At 34.7% G+C, this 18,894-nt stretch overlaps 2 protein-coding genes and 1 long non-coding RNA gene across 4 annotated transcripts in view; 2 read left to right on the top strand and 1 right to left on the bottom strand.

Annotated features, from left to right (window-relative positions):
• The window catches only part of LOC127874089 (zinc finger SWIM domain-containing protein 6-like), a 358,176-nt gene that overhangs the window by 89,533 nt on the left and 249,749 nt on the right, over positions 1-18,894 (bottom strand). The window lies entirely within an intron of this gene.
• LOC127874090 (uncharacterized) overlaps positions 1-18,894 on the top strand; it is a 73,019-nt gene that overhangs the window by 25,986 nt on the left and 28,139 nt on the right. The window contains exons 4-7 of one of the 2 annotated variants that reach the window (XM_052418209.1): positions 4,490-4,647; positions 6,007-6,133; positions 9,028-9,066; positions 14,946-15,099. In XM_052418209.1, the coding sequence (XP_052274169.1) occupies positions 4,490-4,647; positions 6,007-6,133; positions 9,028-9,066; positions 14,946-15,099 (478 nt within the window). The remainder of the gene's footprint in view (positions 1-4,489; positions 4,648-6,006; positions 6,134-9,027; positions 9,067-14,945; positions 15,100-18,894) is intronic. The other variant, XM_052418210.1, reaches the window with a different exon arrangement.
• On the top strand, positions 9,073-13,995 carry LOC127874106 (uncharacterized). The gene is made up of 2 exons (XR_008046624.1): positions 9,073-13,198; positions 13,524-13,995. It is a non-coding gene; the product is annotated as an uncharacterized LOC127874106 (long non-coding RNA).

The raw sequence follows: 18,894 nt of genomic DNA, 5'->3' as shown, positions 1-18,894 counted from the left end.
AATCCAACAAGTTGATTGCGTGCAGGCCTTTTCCTGGCGTACTTATGGGTGAGTTAAACAGACCCATTCCCAAACCAAAATTGGAAAAAATCCCCAATTAAAAAAAAAATCCCAATTTAAAAAAGAAGATTTTTAGCTCACCTGATTGCTCAGGTGAGCTTTTGTGACCGGTCTTTCTCCGTCGTATGTCCGTCCGTCTGTCCGTAAACATTTGCTCTTAAACGCTCTAGAGGCCACATTTCTTGTCCCATCTTCATGAAACTTGGTCAGAAGCATTGTCCCAATGAAATCTCGGCCAAGTTTGTAACTGGGTTGTGCCGGGTCAAAAACTAGGTCACTTGGCAAAAAAAAAGAAAAACCTTGTAAACACTGTAGAAGTCACATTTCATGCCCAATCTTCATGTCACTTTGTCAAAATGTTTGTCTTAATGATATCTTGGTTGAGTTCAAAAGTGGTTCTGATCCGTTGAAAAACATGGCCGCCAGTGGGCGGAGCAGTTTTCCATATTTGGCTATAGAGAAACCTTGTAAACACTCTAGAAGTCACAATTTTTGCCCAATCATCATGAAAGTTGGTCAAAACATTGGTTCAATTGATGTCTCGGACGAGTTCAAAAATGGTCGAGATCGGTGAAAAAATATGGCTGCCAGTGGGCGGGGAATTTTTCTCTATATGTATATAGTGGCAGTTTTCCCTATTTGGCTATAGAGAAACCATGTTAACACTCTAGAAGTCACAATTTTGGCCCAATCATCATGAAAGTTGGTCAAAACATTGGTTTTATTGATAACTCGGACGTGTTTGAAAATGGTCGGGATCGGTGAAAAAACATGGCCGCCAGTGGGCGGGGCATTTTTTTCTATATGTATATAGTGAAAACATGTGAACACAGTAGAAGTCACATTTTTGGCCCAATTTTCATGAAATTTGCTCAGAACATTGTTTCCTTGATACGAGAAATGAGTTCAAAAATGGTTCCGGTCAGTTGAATAACATGGCTGCTGGGAGGGGGGCAGTTTTCTCATTATGCCCCCCCCCCCCCCCTTTCGAAGAAGAGGGGGCATATTGTTTTGCTCATGTCAGTCCGTCCGTCCACCAAATGGTTTCCGGATGATAACTCAAGAACGCTTATGCCAAGGATCATGAAACTTCATAGGTACATTGATCATGACTCGCAGATGACCCCTATTGATTTTCAGGTCACTAGGTCAAAGGTCAAGGTCACGATGACCCAAAATAGTAAAATGGTTTACGGATGATAACTCAAGAACGCTTATGCCTAGGATCATGAAACTTCATAGATACATTGATCATGACTCGCAGATGACCCCTATTGATTTTCAGGTCACTAGGTCAAAGGTCAAGGTCACAGTGACCCAATGCAGTAAAATGGTTTCCGGATGATAACTCAAGAACACTTATTCCTAGGATCATGAAACTTTATAGATACATTGATCATGACTCGCAGATAACCCCTAATGATTTTCAGGTCACTAGGTCAAAGGTCAAGGTCACGATGATCAGAAATTGTAAAATGGTTTCCGGATGATAACTCAAGAACGCTTAGGCCTAGGATCATGAAACTTCATATGTACATTGATCATGACTCGCAGATGACCCCTATTGATTTTCAGGTCACTAGGTCAAAGGTCAAGGTCAGGGTGACCCGAAATAGTAAAATGGTTTCCAGATGATAACTCAAGAACACTTATGCCTAGGATCATGAAACTTCATAGGTACATTTATCATGACTCGCAGATGACCCCTATTGATTTTCAGGTCACTAGGTCAAAGGTCAAGGTCACGATGACCCGAAATAGTAAAATGGTTTCCGGATGATAACTCAAGAATGCTCATGCCTAGGATCATGAAACTTCATAGATACATTGATCATGACTCGCAGATGACCCCTATTGATTTTCAGGTCACTAGGTCAAAGGTCACGGTGACCTGAAATAGTAAAATGGTTTACGGATGATAACTCAAGAACGCTTATGCCTAGGTTCATGAAACTTCATAGGTATATTGATCATGACTCGCAGATGACCCCTATTGATTATCAGGTCACTAGGTCAAAGGTCAAGATCACAGTGCCAAAAAACGTATTCACGCAATGGCTGTCAAGGTAACGGTGACTCAACTTAGAAAAATGGTTTCCAGATGATAACTCAAGAATGCTTACGCCTAGGATCATGAAACTTCATAGGGACATTGATCATGACTCGCAGATGAAATAATGATGAAACTTGACCAGGATGTTTGTCTGGACAATATCTAGGTCAAGTTTGACATTTGGTAAAGATTGAATGAACCGACTCCTCTCAGGTGAGCGAACTAAGGCCATCTTGGCCCTCTTGTTTATAAATAAGTGTCTAATGTTTATTATCAATTTTATATTTATTTCAATTGCATTTAACAAAATATAAAAATATAATTATGCCCCCCTTTAAAGAAGAGGGGATATATTGTTTTGCTGGATGGCGTTCTGTCGATAGACCAATTTGTTTGTGATCAATAACTTGTGAACAGATTGACCAATTGACTTGATAGTCCCATGTGCATTGGCCTTTGCCAGTAGTCTGTAGATGGCCTATAATTATAATTTGAATGCTGAAACTAGTTTCTTCTTTGGCATCAGGTAAATTAGTTTATTAAAACCTATATGAATTTTGCTAGCTTTGATCATAGCGTCATAACACAGTTAGAGATTGTAAAAAATGTTGAAAAATTGAGAGTTTGCCAGCCCATATAGGTAGTGTATTATGTAAAAAGCTATTGATTTAAAAGTTTTCTTGGTGTCAAATGTATTGTCATTCATTGGTGAATACATAGACGCTTTTTAATTTTCAGAAGTAATCAAGCATGTTATAAACATTGAATAGCTCAGACATTTTGTGTCGCTTGAATACCAAAATGCACCTGTAGAGATATGAAAATACGATCAATAGTTTATATACCAAGGGATATTGATATTTATAGTTATGCATTATATTTTTACATGACATGAAATAGTTAAGTAGATTGTAGTACTATCTAATAACTGTCATTGAAAGAATTGTTGAAAAGTAATTACTTATAATTTTACCAAAAAATAGATATATGATCAAATTTCTTGCCTCTGGATTGTTAAGGGAATGTTAACTGCTATAGATTGACAATTAAAGGGTGTTTCACAACTTTGTAAAAAAATTGCAACAAAATACTTTTGTTTATTGATCCATTTTATGGCTTGCTGTAACATCGTCAGCAAAAAAGGCAGCTCTTTGAATAACTTTTGCCTACAAACAATCATAATTGTAATATCTAGAGCAAGATCAAAGTTCAAGGTCTTGGTTCAAGGTCAAAGGTCAAGAATTTAATTTTCTGATCTGACTCTAAAAACATACAAGCATGTCAATATTATTATAGATTATTCCATATATTGATGTGTTTTGAGCGCTGCACATTTTTTTCTGTCAAAGGTTAAGGTCAGAAGTCAAGTTCAAGGGTCAAATACTGGTATTTATCTGGAGCATGAAAATTCCCATAATTACATAAAACACTATGCTTTTTGACTGAATGTGGGATATTTGATTACTGCTTTCTGTGCGCTTTGGTCATAATTAACTAACATTGCTTTCTAGATCTCATTTGAGGACTTTTTTAAGTGTAATTTGATAGGTTATTACATGTAGTAGGAATTTTTATCATTATTATCACACATAATAACAAAATCTTTTGCAGTATAGCTATAATATTTGCTTAGGTTTTTACTGGGTTGTTACTGACATTTTGTTGCCTTCAGACTAAAAGAATATGTTTTGGTGACAAAGGTCAGAGCTGTTTAAAAGCGTTGGGATTCTTTATTGCATATAGCATGTGATACATCGCTAATGTTATACTTGTTATGTACAAACCGACTTTAAATAACATTTGTATTTGAATTTGTATTGACTGAATATAACACAATATTTAGAAATGTGTATAAATCCAGATAGAATTTGTGTAATGTATTCACCTGCAGTACAGTTGAATTTATCTCAATATTTAAGACGTATTGTACATCATTTAATAACATAATCATTATTCTTCTGTGTATTTACTTATTATTTTTGTGAAAACAAGTGATATAAAATATGGATATCAGGCTTTTCCCCAGGCGGTTTTAGCACAGCGGGCCCGCGGTGCCTGGATGTAAAAATCTTTTTTGCCGCGGCGCTTGTTTTTCCGATTATGTCTTTATGTTTGTTACTAAATATTATAATAGATGACTTAAATGAAATAAATTGAGTAAAAACAAATAAAAAGTTAACAAAATGTCATTTAATAGCTCTTATGTAATGTAGATTTTCAGTTAGAACAATAAATATATATAAATCTACACGGGAAATGGTCCCCCACCCGCATCAACACCCTTCCATGCTGCCTTGCCGCTGTGCCTGGCCAAAATCCTGGGGAAATGCCTGGGATATTTGTTTAACTAGTATGTTTCATTTTGCAATTTTTCAGCCATTTCACCGCGAGATCCGTTCTTTCTTTTGGGGTCCCCTATTGTTCTTAATTGCACGAGTAACTGGCCGTCGTCTAACCTCACATTTCTCTATGGAACCAACAGCACCGAAGTGGATTCCCAGTACATAAGCATTGTGAACGATACGACAATCACGGTAGGACAATTTTTATTTATGTCATACCACATGTAAGTCAAGCATTGAGAAAGCAAACAACTTTATTCAATGTTCATGTTCATGTGTAAGAAAAGTTTGTGTTTTGTGGCAGCAATAATAAATAACTTGTCTGTAAATAGAATTTGGAAAAAAACGCCAATTCAAAAAAAATATTGTAAGGGGAGGGTCTCCGTCTGTTGGGAACTTTGAACTCCTTAATGAGATAGTTAAGAATAAGAAAATAACATGTATATGTATAGAAATTCAGATAATAAAAGCTATTTACAAATGTAAATGTTATGTTTTGATGTTCTACTGATGAAATTGATAGGTCTTAAATCCGATTTTTTTTTTTTATTTAATAAAAATCACAACAATTTTAGGAAAGAGAAAATATCGAATTAGCTAAGGAATGATAGATAACATCGATATTAATTAACCCCTTACCACTTAGATACGTATTTTTACGCATTTGTAGTCCCTTAGATAGTTATATTTTAAAGGCTTCATTTTCAACCCTTAGATACTGATAAGCAGCAAACAGCATAAAACCTGAACAGACTGCGAGTTGCTCGCAGGCTGTTCTTGTTTTTATGCTGTTTGCACAAAGCCATTTTCACTTTGCTTCTGAGTGGGAAAGGGTTCATTTTTGGCCCATGTTAAAATTGTAATGTTACAAAATCATGAAATGTTGACCAGTTGTTAATCTATTTAAACAGTTAAAATCACATTCTTAAATGTGCAGCTCCTAAATGAAGATGGTTCCCTTGTTAAAGAGACCGTCAACCACGACGATGAAGAAAAGAAAAGTTCTAAAATACCGTATTTTTTTACAATTATTAGTTTATATTGATTAAAATATCACGACTGGTATAATACATTACTTGATAAAAGTTGTTAATTTTTCATATTTTCAGTATATTCGGTAATAAAATTTGCGATGTGAAATCGAAAGTACATCGCGAAAATAGGTGCCATAAAGATTATACAAACTATAAATAACGCAATTAGAGGGATCATTTTATATATAAAATATATACAATTCACAACGCATGCACAATTTGCATTCCTGGGTTTACCATGTGACAATTATGATCAATCTACTTGCATATTTATAATTAACTGGTAATTACCTGGTTGACATACCCAGTAAAATTTTATTACCGAATATACTAAAAATATGACTTTTTAAGTAATGTAATATACCAGTCGTGATAATTTTATTTTAATCAATATAAACTAATAATTGTAAACAAAATACGGTATTTTAGAACTTTAATATTTTTCGTCGTCGTGGTTGACAGTCCCTTAAAATCCCATTAACTGTGAGGTGTAGTTTTTCACGTTTTGCTTTCACAGATGAAGCTCCCTCCAGTTACCAATGACACGATACGCGAGTATAAGGCATCCATGTCATATCGCTGTGTAGATAAGCAAATCCCCGACAAGATCACTTGCATAAGCAACACACATGTGAAAGTAGATTGTAAGTGCTTATAATTACAGTCATCTTTGTGGAGTTTTTATTTTACCCTTTACCACTTAGGTATATGTTTTTACACATTTGTAGTCCCTTAGAAAATTAAATTTCATAAAATACCCTTCTTACTAGATTCAACTTGGTTAGAACATTACATCTTTTTTGTATGATATCTTCGCTAAGTTCGAAACTGGGTAACAACAGATTCGAAAGGAGGTCACTTGGTCAAATTTAAGAAATGTCTTTTGAACACTTATTGTCTGGTCATTTCAAAAACATGGCCAATATTGCGCGTTACAGTTTTCCTAATATGGCTGTAGTGAATCTTGTGAACATTCTAAAGGTCACACTCTTTGTCCATTCATGCTGTAAACAGTTGTCACGTCAGTTGAAAAACACGGCTTTTTTGGAATCTTTTTTCCAATTATATTTGTGCCCCGTTGAAAAACTTGATCATCGGGGGTCGGCAGTTTTCTGTATATTACTTTAACCACTTGAGTTCCAAAAATCGTTTGGTGTGTTTATAAATATGGTTCTCAAGGGGTGGGCAGTTTTCCTCATATTTGTATTGTGAAACCGTGTGAATACAGTCAATCTTACATTAAGAGACCACTCAAGGGAGTAATCAAAAGTGGTCTCTTAATAAAATGGTCTTTAAATAAAAAAGGCCATTCTGAAAGAATGCTTACCCTCAATTTTAATCTATATGAAGGATAATCTCTTTTGTCAACAATTATTTTAACTTTTATAATAAAATGAATATAATAAACACAATACATAAACAATATTTAACTTCTAATTTGTTTTATTTTTTCACTTATCATTAATTATCATTTATTATAAATGAATTGTATTACATATTTATTTGCAAAAACACCATAGACAAGGAAATATTTTTCGCATTTTTTTCACCTGACACATTATTTTCCACGTCTTCAAGCACCTCGGCTTTACGCTAAAGAATGTTCTGAATTTGAGTTTTACCGACTCCAAACTCATCTGCGATTTTACGTGCACTTTTACTCTTTGACAATTCCAAAACCCGAATTTTCTCATTCAACGTTAACACTTTTTGTTTTGACATTTTAATTTCTGCATGTACGCTTAAGGAAATCTGACTCGATTTTGATACATAATGAGCTGAAAATTTTTTAACACGTCAATTGAAAACAAACAAACAGACCTGATTGGAAATTTATTAAGTAAATAACAATGTGATTGGCTAACAAATATCTACTAATTAGTATAATTACAAATTGGTAATGTACGGATATTGACAGATGTTGCCGATTAATAGTTCATTTTCCGCACTTCTCAGGAAATGTTTGTCGCGTACAGTGCATTGTTTCTGCACCTGTTATCTATACTCGAGAAAAATCGGCATTGTCTCTTAACGTTCCACATAGTAAATTATTTAAGCTGTAGACTGTGCGCAATACGTTCCTCTATTATTCAACTCAATAAATTGATACGCAGTCTACAACAATACCGGTCAGAACCGGTCAACGAGACAAAGCATAATGGTTGGTGTGAAAACAAAGCAGAGGTGTGACAGTACATCTTATCGGCTTAGATAAACAATTAACACGGATCTGTCTCTGAAAGATCAATAGATTAACCACTTTTATCTCCAAGTGGTCGCTTAATTCAAGATTCGGACATCAAAATACACAAAAATCAGCGGTCGCTGGTCGCGTAAGACAAAAGTCGCTTAATACAATATCATTATATAGCGAAAAAGCTCCGTGGGATTTCAATATGGTCGCATAAGACAAAGGTCGCTTAATACAAGTGGCCGCATCCACAAGATTGACTGTAGTACCTTTTTAGACTAAGATCCCAGGGATCTCAGGTGAGCCCCTTAGGGCCTCGGGCTCTCTTGTATCATTATCATCTTCTACAAATAAATATTTCATTGTTTGCTTTGCCTTTATCAGCTTATTTTTGCTGTCATATGTGTTAATTTAATTTGAGTCTCATCTATGATTCATGTAAGCTAACTGAATGGTTGAACATTTCATTGACAGCTCTCTGCAATTATGTTGTGCAATGGTATTTGTTATTGGATATTATCATAACTGCTATTTGTATAAGAGAAGAATCCCATTGTATTCCTCATGTATAATATTCTGAAAACACAAAATTAATCCTTAGCTTGATGTTAACTTACAGTAACTTTAAAAAAAAATGAATACAGAGTTAACACCATTGTATACTGCAACACGGTTGACTCGCGGTACTTGAGGACTATTCACTTGCGCCTGGAAACGATCGTCATATATCAGATAAATGATTTAAAGTACAATCATATTTAACTTAACTTTATTGGACAACTGCCTTGTTATAACGAAAATCCTTCAATATAAACTGCCGTAAAAACAAATCCAACACCACTGTCCGATATTGTTGTTTATTTTTTCTCCAGGTAGATTCGCTGTAAATAGGTTAAACAGCACCGATTTTAAATTAACCATGAATAATCAAGGCTCTGACATATCATTTAAAGTAACAATCAATAAAGTATATAACATTAATTTAAATATATGGAATTTAAGACATCAAATAAAATAAATAGAACAGTTATTTTCAAGCAATGTCGTATTTTTTCGTTACGACAATTAACTGAACTATATCAATTCAAATATTGTTAAAGTATGAGTTTTACTACATTTAATTTCCAAAAATCGATTTCAATCTGTAGAGAGAGATGTTTTCTGTCAGAAGGTCACGCAGGTTTGTTTATAAACAAAATCCAGAGGGCGCTCATGAAATACCGCGACTCAAACCGACCCGCGAGTTAACCGGGTTTGAGTATACACTTGACTATGGCCTTATTCAGTTTCTGACATACTTAATATGTGTGCCTTGAGGGTAAGTAATTTTTAAAACATTTTATTCAGGTAACTTGTGTCCAAACACCTCATGTGATCAGCTTTTAGGTATGCATACATGTGCACACTGACTTCTGCATTAGTTCTTGAATAAAGTTGCACCACATTTGAGGTTACACTTCACTATTGAGTGATGTTTTTTGCATACATGCCAGATTTTTTAGGTCCAAAGCGGGACATTCCATAAAAAATTGTCGGGACATTTGACCAAAAAGCAGGACACCTAAAACGATCTATCATTCCACCTTTACTGTAGCCAGTATAGTACTAGCAAAAACTCTTGATACTTTTATTCAAGACATAAAACATCTGATATGAAGCATGAAATCTAAAACATAACAATAATAGTTTCATTATATAAAACAATAGCAAACAACGAAGATAATATTCATCTTTTTAGAGTAAAAATCTGGAACATTACGACAACAATACTCATTATATTTCTTTCAATGGCAAACATTAACGCAGGGGAGGCTATCCAGTACTTTAAAAGTACGGGTTACAGTAAACTTACTTGTCAATTGTCGCGGCTTAATTGGAGTAGGGTCAAACTGTCATGCATAGCACCTCGTTGTTTTTACAATTACACCCAATTACACTAGACAGGATGGGTATCACTTATTGGACTGTTTGTTGCGATTTTGGTATATTGCACATTCGGATTATCCCGCTATTTTGGAACTTAACATTAAATGTAAAAGACTCATTAATGACGTAGAGTTAATTTTTCAAAATAATTGTTTTGTAAACCGTTTCAAACAAAGACAAAAACAAACACATTTTCAACATTTATTTCATTATTATACAACTATCGATAGCAATAAGCGACTACTATCTTGAAGACCACCATGGTGTGAATGCCTGATAAAATCAATAATTAGCCGATAAATCGCTGATAAGGTGTCATAAACAACACTGGTACACACAAGAAGTAGAATCAGATTGTTAATTGGGGGCAATAAAGGGATTGGCGGTGGTAAGTGTTAGCGAAACAGAGCTTGAATAGCGAATTTTATTGGGAACCTATAGACCTTGCATCGTTTTTTACGAATGTCGGGACAAATCGTCTCATATCGGAACGCCGGGACAAAGGGCCCAAAAGCAGGACTGTCCCGCCGAGATCGGGACGTCTGGCATGTATGGTTTTTTGTGGTACATTTTCATATAAATGTCTGCATTGACTATAATTAAGTTGGAGAACATTTATGCTAGAATGTTAACTGGTAAGTTATTAATCTTCTAAGCCATGCACTCATGGATTTGGCTGTATTATGTTTGCTACCTTAATGTTTGACAAAGTCTGATAATATTTAGTTATATTTGACAGTGTATTGGGTACCGATATTTTTTCCCTAACTTTTTATGCCCCACTTCAAAGAAGAGGGGGTATGTTGTTTTGCTGGATGTTGATCGGTCTGTCAGTCAGTCTGTCTTTCTGTCGGTAGACCCATTTGTTTCTGATCAATAACTAGTCAACAAATTGACCGATTGGCTTGATACTTCACATATGCACTAGCCTTGGACAGTAGATGACCCCTATTGAAATTGGGGTCACTAAGTCAAAGATCAAGTCACTGTCACAATAAGTGTGACAATTGTTTCCAATCAATAACTTGTCAACAATTTGAATGATTGGCTTTATACTTCACATTGGATTGACCTTGGACAGTACATGACCCCTAGTGAAATTGGTCCTGTGTGGGGGGCACATGTCCACGACCGCGGAACTCTTGTTTAACATATTTTCTGTAAAAACTAAAAATCACTCAAGGGTCTTTCATTTTCTTAAATATTACTTTATGTATATCATTATAAGATTCATATAATTACTGTGTACATGTATCTCAATTTATTCAAATTTCATTCAAAGATTTATGGATTACATTTAATTCAGCAAAGAATATACATTAATTCTGCATAAATTAGTCATAGAAGTTTCAATCATTTTTAGAAAATGTTGTGGGGGTGGGTCTTTTATTTTGGTGGGGACTGTTGTTAGTAAATACTTATGAAATGTATGTCATTAAAGTCACTTGTTTATGAACTGATATCATGACAATGCCTTTATATTGTCTATGTTTTTCATGTGTTAAGGAATGATTTTTGTGTTATTTTCTATGCTTTTCATTGAATTGATTTTGTTTATGTCTGCATATACTGTTTTAGACAATGTACTCCCTTGTCAAAAAATAACCCACTTTCATACCAAAACACACTTAAACCAACATAAAACTGTGTTTTTTCTGAGTTTTTCTTAGCGGAAGTTGGTTTTTGCTAATAAAAGTGAGTTTTATGTGCGCTAAACTGTGCTTAACTGAGTTTAAAGTTGGTTATTTTAAGAAGATGTGTGTTTAAGCGAGTTTTTTTCAGTAAGAAGTCGGTTTTTTGTGTGTCAAAAGTGAGCCTTTTTATTTATGAGTTGGTTTATGTGTGTTTAAGTGTGTCTTTTTGTTTTATAAGCGAGTCTTTTACAACAGAAGTTGGTCTTTTTTTAAACAGAAGTGGGTTTAAGCGAGTTTAACTTGGTCTTTTTGTAAATAAGTTGAGAGCTGCAACGAGGCTTAAAGACTCACTTTAACACACTTTTCAACAAGTTGGTCTTTTGTTTATTAATATAACTCATCAATGAAACAATAATTCTTCAACTGGGTCTTTGTTTGATGTTTATAGCCATAAATAAAACAAGTAAATTGTAAAGGGGCTTTTTTTACAGCTTGTTTGCCATTGTCCCTATTGTACATTTGTGTGCTCCCCATAATTTTTAGGGAATATTGGATGAAAATGGCTCTTTCAGAACATCACAGGTTCACAGATGGACAACAAGTATCACTGACAAAAACTAACAATGGTCAAGCTTAGTTTTATACATGAAAATGAAAGAGTTTGTGTTTCACTTTGAATTTTTTCTTTATGTTTGTTTTTATTATAAACAATATCTTATGATTGTTTTATGTCTTAATTTTTTAATTTTTTTTAAACAATCTCATATGATTGTTTATATTTGTTTAAAACAGTATTTACTTGTAAAATCTGCATATTTAAATAATTATGGTATTGGAAACATTATTTTGGAAATAATCTATTTATTTTTGTACATAAGTTATGCAAGATTTTGATATTTGCATATGATACCATCATATCCATTTTCTTAATTTGGAATAAAATAATAAAATGCCAAACATTACCTGTGTTACATAAACTGTCAACAAAATAACAAGACAATACCTTAAAACACCCTTATTTCACACCACTAACAATAAACAGATAACAATCTGTCAGGCATTCAGAGCTAAACAGGGTACTGATTATCTAGGGGTAGATAAGGCTACTGATGGGGTCCTAGAGATAAGGCTGTGTGGAATAAGATATAAGGCTTTTGATTGGCTATTGCACTGAGGAAGTTATCTTTTTGAAAACAACAACTTTTGAAAAACAAGCTGGTGTCAGCAACTGAATATTGAGCTAAATTTAATTCAGCAACATTAATATAAAGAAGTGAAAGACTTATAATGGTAGTGTAAAATGTCTTGAAATTCTGTCAGCATGAAGTATTGTGTGATGAAAACAATGTGTTTTTTACTGCAAGTGGAAATCAATAATAAGTTGGTTGGAAAGGAGGTTGAACTGCCTGTTGTTGTTTTTGGAATACTGGAGAACAGTTTTAACAGGTTTGTATTGTCATTTCTTCACCCCTTTTTTTATTTAGTTTATTGAATTAATTATGATCATTATCATATTTATGTATTGTCACTGGGAAATGTAAATGGATAAGTTATTGTATTGCAATTTAAAGGATAAACAACACATTTTGAAGCAAAAATAGATAAACTTACACATGAAAAAGTGTAAATGTTGTGTACAGTGAATAATTATGGTTGTGTTTCATGGTTATTGTCATCTAAAATTTTATTTATATCTATTTCTGGTTATTACTGAACGGATTTCTTTCCCTCTTACTTAATTAGAACTTATATATTTTAATTTTGAAGGTTAAACTCTTGCCACAAGGCAAAATTGACATCGTTGGGAAGATCCTTTGGAAAGAATGTGCATCATCGCCTGCCTGATGTATGGACTTTTAAACCTGGTTTTTACCCTGCACAAGCTGGCAAACTTGAGGGGAACAAGAGTGGGAAAACCTCGCCCTGTCCTTGACCAAGAAAGCTCGATTTGTTGAGAGGTAAACTATACAGGTTATTGCATTTACAATGCCACCAGACCACACAGCCAAATGAGACCACGCATCTTGGTACATTTTCAAACTGCATTTTCTACCAAACGCAATTTCTTTTAATAATTGATGAAAAGTGCTAAGTCACATGTGATCACGGGATTAAAATTTCAAAAATAAACAAACAAAAACAACAAGCAAATAACTTAAATTTATTATTATTAAAGCAACAAGATTACCATAACAGCAATATTTCATAGTTAAGTGGAACAAAAACATAACCAATCAACATGCCTTGCCCTTTTGAAAGTGATATGGTATTAATCCTTTGCAGATCAACTGGCATAAGAGATGCTCAAGAGGAGAAGGACACAAGCAGCATCAATGGAACAACTACATGTCGCTCCAGCGCCCGCTTTCCAGGTCTCTACCAGCTGCTTTCCAGGTCCCTCCACCCGCCAAGATCAGGTCTAGGTCCCTGCACTGGCTGCTTTCCAGGTCCCCTAGCGGTCAAGGTCTCTCCAGTAGCTGCTGTGCAGGTCCCAACACCGTATGCCGTCAAGGTCCCTCCTTAAGCTGAAATCCAGGTTCCTCATTCCACTGCGGTTCAGGTACCTCCAACAGCTGAGATCCAGGTCTCTGCAGCAGCTGCGGTCTAAATACTCCACCCGCAGTGGTCCATTGCGGTCAAACTTTTGCTTTAAAATCTTCCATAAATGTCTATTATTTTATAATGTATTGTAAAAATAATCTGTTAGTATTAATTTGCGGTGTACTATTTTTGTCATATAAACATAATTTTCGTACACATTGTGTTTTTTTCCCTTTTAACCACATTGGGCTTATAATGAACTGTTGTAATTGCTTCACAAAAACCATTTTTCTAGAACATATCAGTCCAAAATTTTTTTTTCACACTGCAAAATCCCACAAAAGGCTCACAAAAAAACTACTTTCTTAAAAAAAACTCACTAAATCACTGTTAAAACCCACAAAAATCAACTTACCCAAACCCACAAATTGCTTTTGTTTTTTTCACAGATAAAATACTGTTAATAACTAGGTTTAAAGCGAGTTAAAAGCATGTTTTCACTGTGAAAAAAACTAACAAAGGCTTGCTTTCAGCTCACTTTTCGCTCACTTAAAAACCGTGTTTAGCCTGCTTATAGCTCACATAAAAAACACACTTTTTACCCACTTAAAACCAACTCCACAGACAGAAGTTGGTCTAAGCATGTTTAAAAAACCTCAAAAAACCAACTTGTAGAAAATCATACTCACTTTAAACCCACTTAAGATGGTTAAAAAACCCACTATGTTGGTTTAAAGCGAGTTAAACCAAGATTTAACTCAGAAAAAACCAAGTCGGTAAGCTAAAAAACCCAGTCGGTAAGCTAAAAGCGTGTCTGAAAAACCCGCTTTTAGCACAGTGCAAATACCACAGAGTTAAACACAGATGCCTGAAAAAACTCACTTTAAACCCACTTAAGACGGTTAAAAAAACCACTATGTTGGCTTTAAGCGAGTTAAACCAAGAATCAACTCAGATAAAACCAAGTCGGTAAGCAAAAAGTGTGTTTAAAAGACTCGCTTTTAGCTCGGTGCCAATACCGCAGGGTTAAACCCAGTTTAAAACTGGGTTATAACCGGATTTTGCTCACTTTTTTGACAAGAGCTGTGTGCAATTTTCTGCTGTAAACTCCCTCTATGATATAATAATTGGCATATCATGTTTATTTTCTTGATGTTTTTTTAGATTATCCTGTGGCTCCAATCGATTTCCGTTGTCGAATACTGGGATTTGATACAATGAACTGTTCATGGGACCTGGCAGTGAAATATACACATAATATTAGTGTGAAATGCAAGTACAGAGCGTCAAATTCAAAGTCTTCTTTAGCCTTTGTAAGGTAATTTTTTAATAATAACACAGTTCTATACAATGGTCCTAAAATCATTTGCTTTTAGATACCCAAACGCTTGACGCACCTCAATATAGATGCTTTAAAGTTATAAATCCAAAGGGTAAAATAGAGAATGTCATGAAAAAGTAATTGAACATTTATCTCTTTTCATAAAACTGTCTTATCACACCTCTATGCGCCGGTCCACAATTACTTCAGATAAAAAAACTTTGAAGATATTGTTTGATATTGACAACAAAAACACTAAACATAATAAAAAAACTGTAAAATAAGAAGAATTAGCTAACAATAAAATGTACAATTTGTATACCGGTATGTGCAATGGCATGTATTGCCTTTGGATTAAACCATGTAAGTATACTTATATTTGTACAAAGTGTTCAGCAAAGTTTATACATATTAAATTAAGTGCTTTCAAGCGCAAATAAACACAAAATTCTTACTTGGCAAAATGAAAATCTTTTTCATTCATTAAAGCTGATTACATTTGAGAATGCATGGTATTTTTAGCTCACCTGTGCAAAAGGTGCTCATGGTGTGCTTTTGTGATAACCTTTTCACCATAAATTGTTTACACACTAGAATTCACTTTTTAAGTCTGATCTCAATAAAACTTGGTCAGAACTTTTGCTCTACTTATGTCTTTGCCGAGTTCCAAAATCATTCTGGTCTATTGAAAAACAACTCAGTTAGGGTCAGGGCAGTTTTCCTTAAATGTCTATAATGAAACCTTGTTGACACTCTTAGTTTCATTTTCAGTCCAATCTTCATAAAACTTGGTCAGAAATATTAATATATATAAAATATTTATTTTCATGCATCACTTTTATTATGCCCCCCTTCAAAGAAGAGGGGGTATATTGTTTTGCACATGTCGGTCCGTCCGTCTGTCCACCAGATGGTTTCCGGCTGATAACTCAAGAACGCTTAGGCCTAGGATCATGAAACTTCATAGGTACATTGATCATGACTGGCAGATGACACCTATTGATTTTGAGGTCACTAGGTCAAAGGTCAAGGTCACAGTGACTCGTTCTTGGATGCAGTTTAGGACCACATTTGCAGATTATATTATGTACTGGTGTTGTGGGGTCTATCTACCAGGGCTAGCGCTGTCCCAAAATTGATCAAACGTCAAGGTCACAGTGACTCGAAACAGTAAAATGGTTTCCAGATGATAACTCAAGAATGCTTTCACCTAGGATCATGAAACTTCATAGGAACATTGATCATGACTGGCAGATGACCCCTATTGATTTTCAGGTCACTAGGTCGAAGGTCAAGGTCACAGTGACTCAAAATAGTAAAATGGTTTCCGGATGATAACTCAAGAATGCTTATGCCTAGGATCATGAAACTTCATAGGTACATTGATCATGGCTGGCAGATGATCCCTATTGATTTTCAGGTCACTAGGTCAAAGGTCAAGGTCACAGTGACTCGAAACAGTAAAATGGTTTCCGGATGAAAACTCAAGAATGCTTACGCCTAGGATCATGAAACTTCATAGGTACATTGAACATGACTCGCAGATGACCCCTATTGATTTTCAGGTCACTAGGTCAAAGGTCAAGGTCATGGTGACTGGAAATAGTAAAATGGTTTCCGGATGATAACTCAAGCATGCTACGCCTAGGATCATCAAACTTCATAGGTAAATTGATCATGACTGGCAGGTGACTCCTAATGATTTTCAGGTTACTAGGTAAAAGGTCAAGGTAAAAGTGACTCGAAACAGTTAAATGGTTTCCGGATTATAACTCAAGAATAATTAGGCCTAGGATCACGAAACTGTATAGGTACATTGATCATGACTGGCAGATGACCCCTATTGATTTTCAGGTCACTAGGTCAAAGGTCAAGGTCACAGTGACAAAAACGTATTCACACTATGGCTGCCACTCCAACTGACAGCTAATATGGGGGGCATGCATGTTTTACAAACAGCCCTTGTTGAATATGCAGCTTATTTTATTTTCTAACATAAAACTACCTTGGCCTGTTTTAATCACACATTCTTAAACATAAGAATAAAGAAGAGACTAGGGCCTGAGGATAAGTGTTTGAATGTATGCAGTCTACAAATGTTTCTTATGGCATACATGAATTGTTCATAATTTCATTTCATATTGAACTTAATTACATCATAACTTAATTACATCTTAAGTTAATAACAGTTTGAAGAACAGTCTTACTTTTAACCCTTTGCATTCTGGGAAATTTGACGTCTGTTAAAATGTTGTCTGCAGAATTTCTAAAATTAGCATTTTCTTCTATTTTTTTTCAAAGAATACTATCAGAATAGCAAACAGTTTGGATCCTGATGAGACGCCACGTTCTGTGGCGTCTCATCTGGATCCAAACTGTTTGCAAAGGCCTTTAAAATTCGGTTCCCGCACTGAAAGGGTTAAGGCTTAAGCCGAAGAATTGATTGGTTTCGGTTCCCGCACTGAAAGGGTTAAGGCTTAAGCCGAAGAATTGATTGGTGAATACAGGCAATGCATATCATCAAATTGATAAAGAACAATACAAGTGTTGTAAAAGCACTTGTAAACAATGCAAAAAGAGGTCTGTACCTGAACATAGCTTAGTAAGGCTCGATTGGTCATTGTCGGCTCGGGTACTACTTACATGTACCCCGGGTACTCTTAAGTATACTTACATGTACTCCGGGTATGGTATATATACTTACACGTACCCGGGAGTTTTAACGCTAAATCGGTTGTTGTCGGCTATTTTGTTATAATTAATCATGTTTACATTTATGTCAATTTTCTGTTAAATGGCCTCTATATTATCGAAACTCCTAATCAAAAAGCATGTTAATGCAGGTTTTTTTAAAGAGAAGTTTGTTTAAGATAAACAATATCGTTTTACGGCTATCCGTAGTGCGTTTTACGACATTGGATTTTGGGTGGGAATACAACTCGGGTAAAGTCTAATATCGACTGGGTACGTTTAAGTATATTTACCGTACCTGGGGTACATGTAAGTATACTTAAGGTAGCGCACCTCTAATGGGCACATATCCACATATAATCTTTTTAATTTTTTTCTTAATCAGCATCATTTCACTGAACTACATGCAAATTTGTAGGTAGGCTTTCCATGCTTTTTAAAAAAATATACCGATTTTTTCAAAACCACCCCCACGCTCGGCTTTTGTCCAGTTTATTTTCACCCCTGGGGTATATAAAAGTTCCATAATTCATTCAAATTTCAAAATATGGGCATGCAGTTGGTGTGTACAGATGCTGTAAAGGTGTTTAAAGTTTAAACAAGATGAAATAAGTATTCTTTTACAGACATTTATTTTTTACAAATTTTTATCTATGGAAGAGCGCCATGAAATGTAAGTGATTTCAGCCAAGTAAAACTTGGGTCGGTTAAAAACAAAGTGTCATAAAATTCAAAATAGTATCATTTAAGTCATATTTTAAACTTAGTTTTTATAGAAACACTATATACAGCAAAAATACCAAGAACTAGACAGATTTACCGTTAACTTTTTGAAATAAAAATAAAAATGCAACATGTATGGTTCGTATTTTCAACAGTAAATCACCCAATTTCGCCATAACGTTGTTTTAATTTTAATAATTGAAGAATGTGCATAAAAATTGCAACATATTTAACAATAAATATAGCTTATATGCCATATTAAATCAAATTACGTTAGAAAATAAATAAAACGCGTCGCAAAAAAGTATACGTCGTCGGCAGGATTCGAACCTGCGCGGGAATATCCCAAAAGATTTCTAGTCTATCGCCTTAACCACT

The sequence above is a fragment of the Dreissena polymorpha genome, chromosome 3 (assembly GCF_020536995.1).
Source record: "Dreissena polymorpha isolate Duluth1 chromosome 3, UMN_Dpol_1.0, whole genome shotgun sequence".
In the NCBI taxonomy this organism is placed as follows: Eukaryota; Metazoa; Mollusca; class Bivalvia; order Myida; family Dreissenidae; genus Dreissena; species Dreissena polymorpha.
Note: the sequence above shows the minus strand (reverse complement) of the source record. Positions and strands in the feature narration are given on the sequence as shown.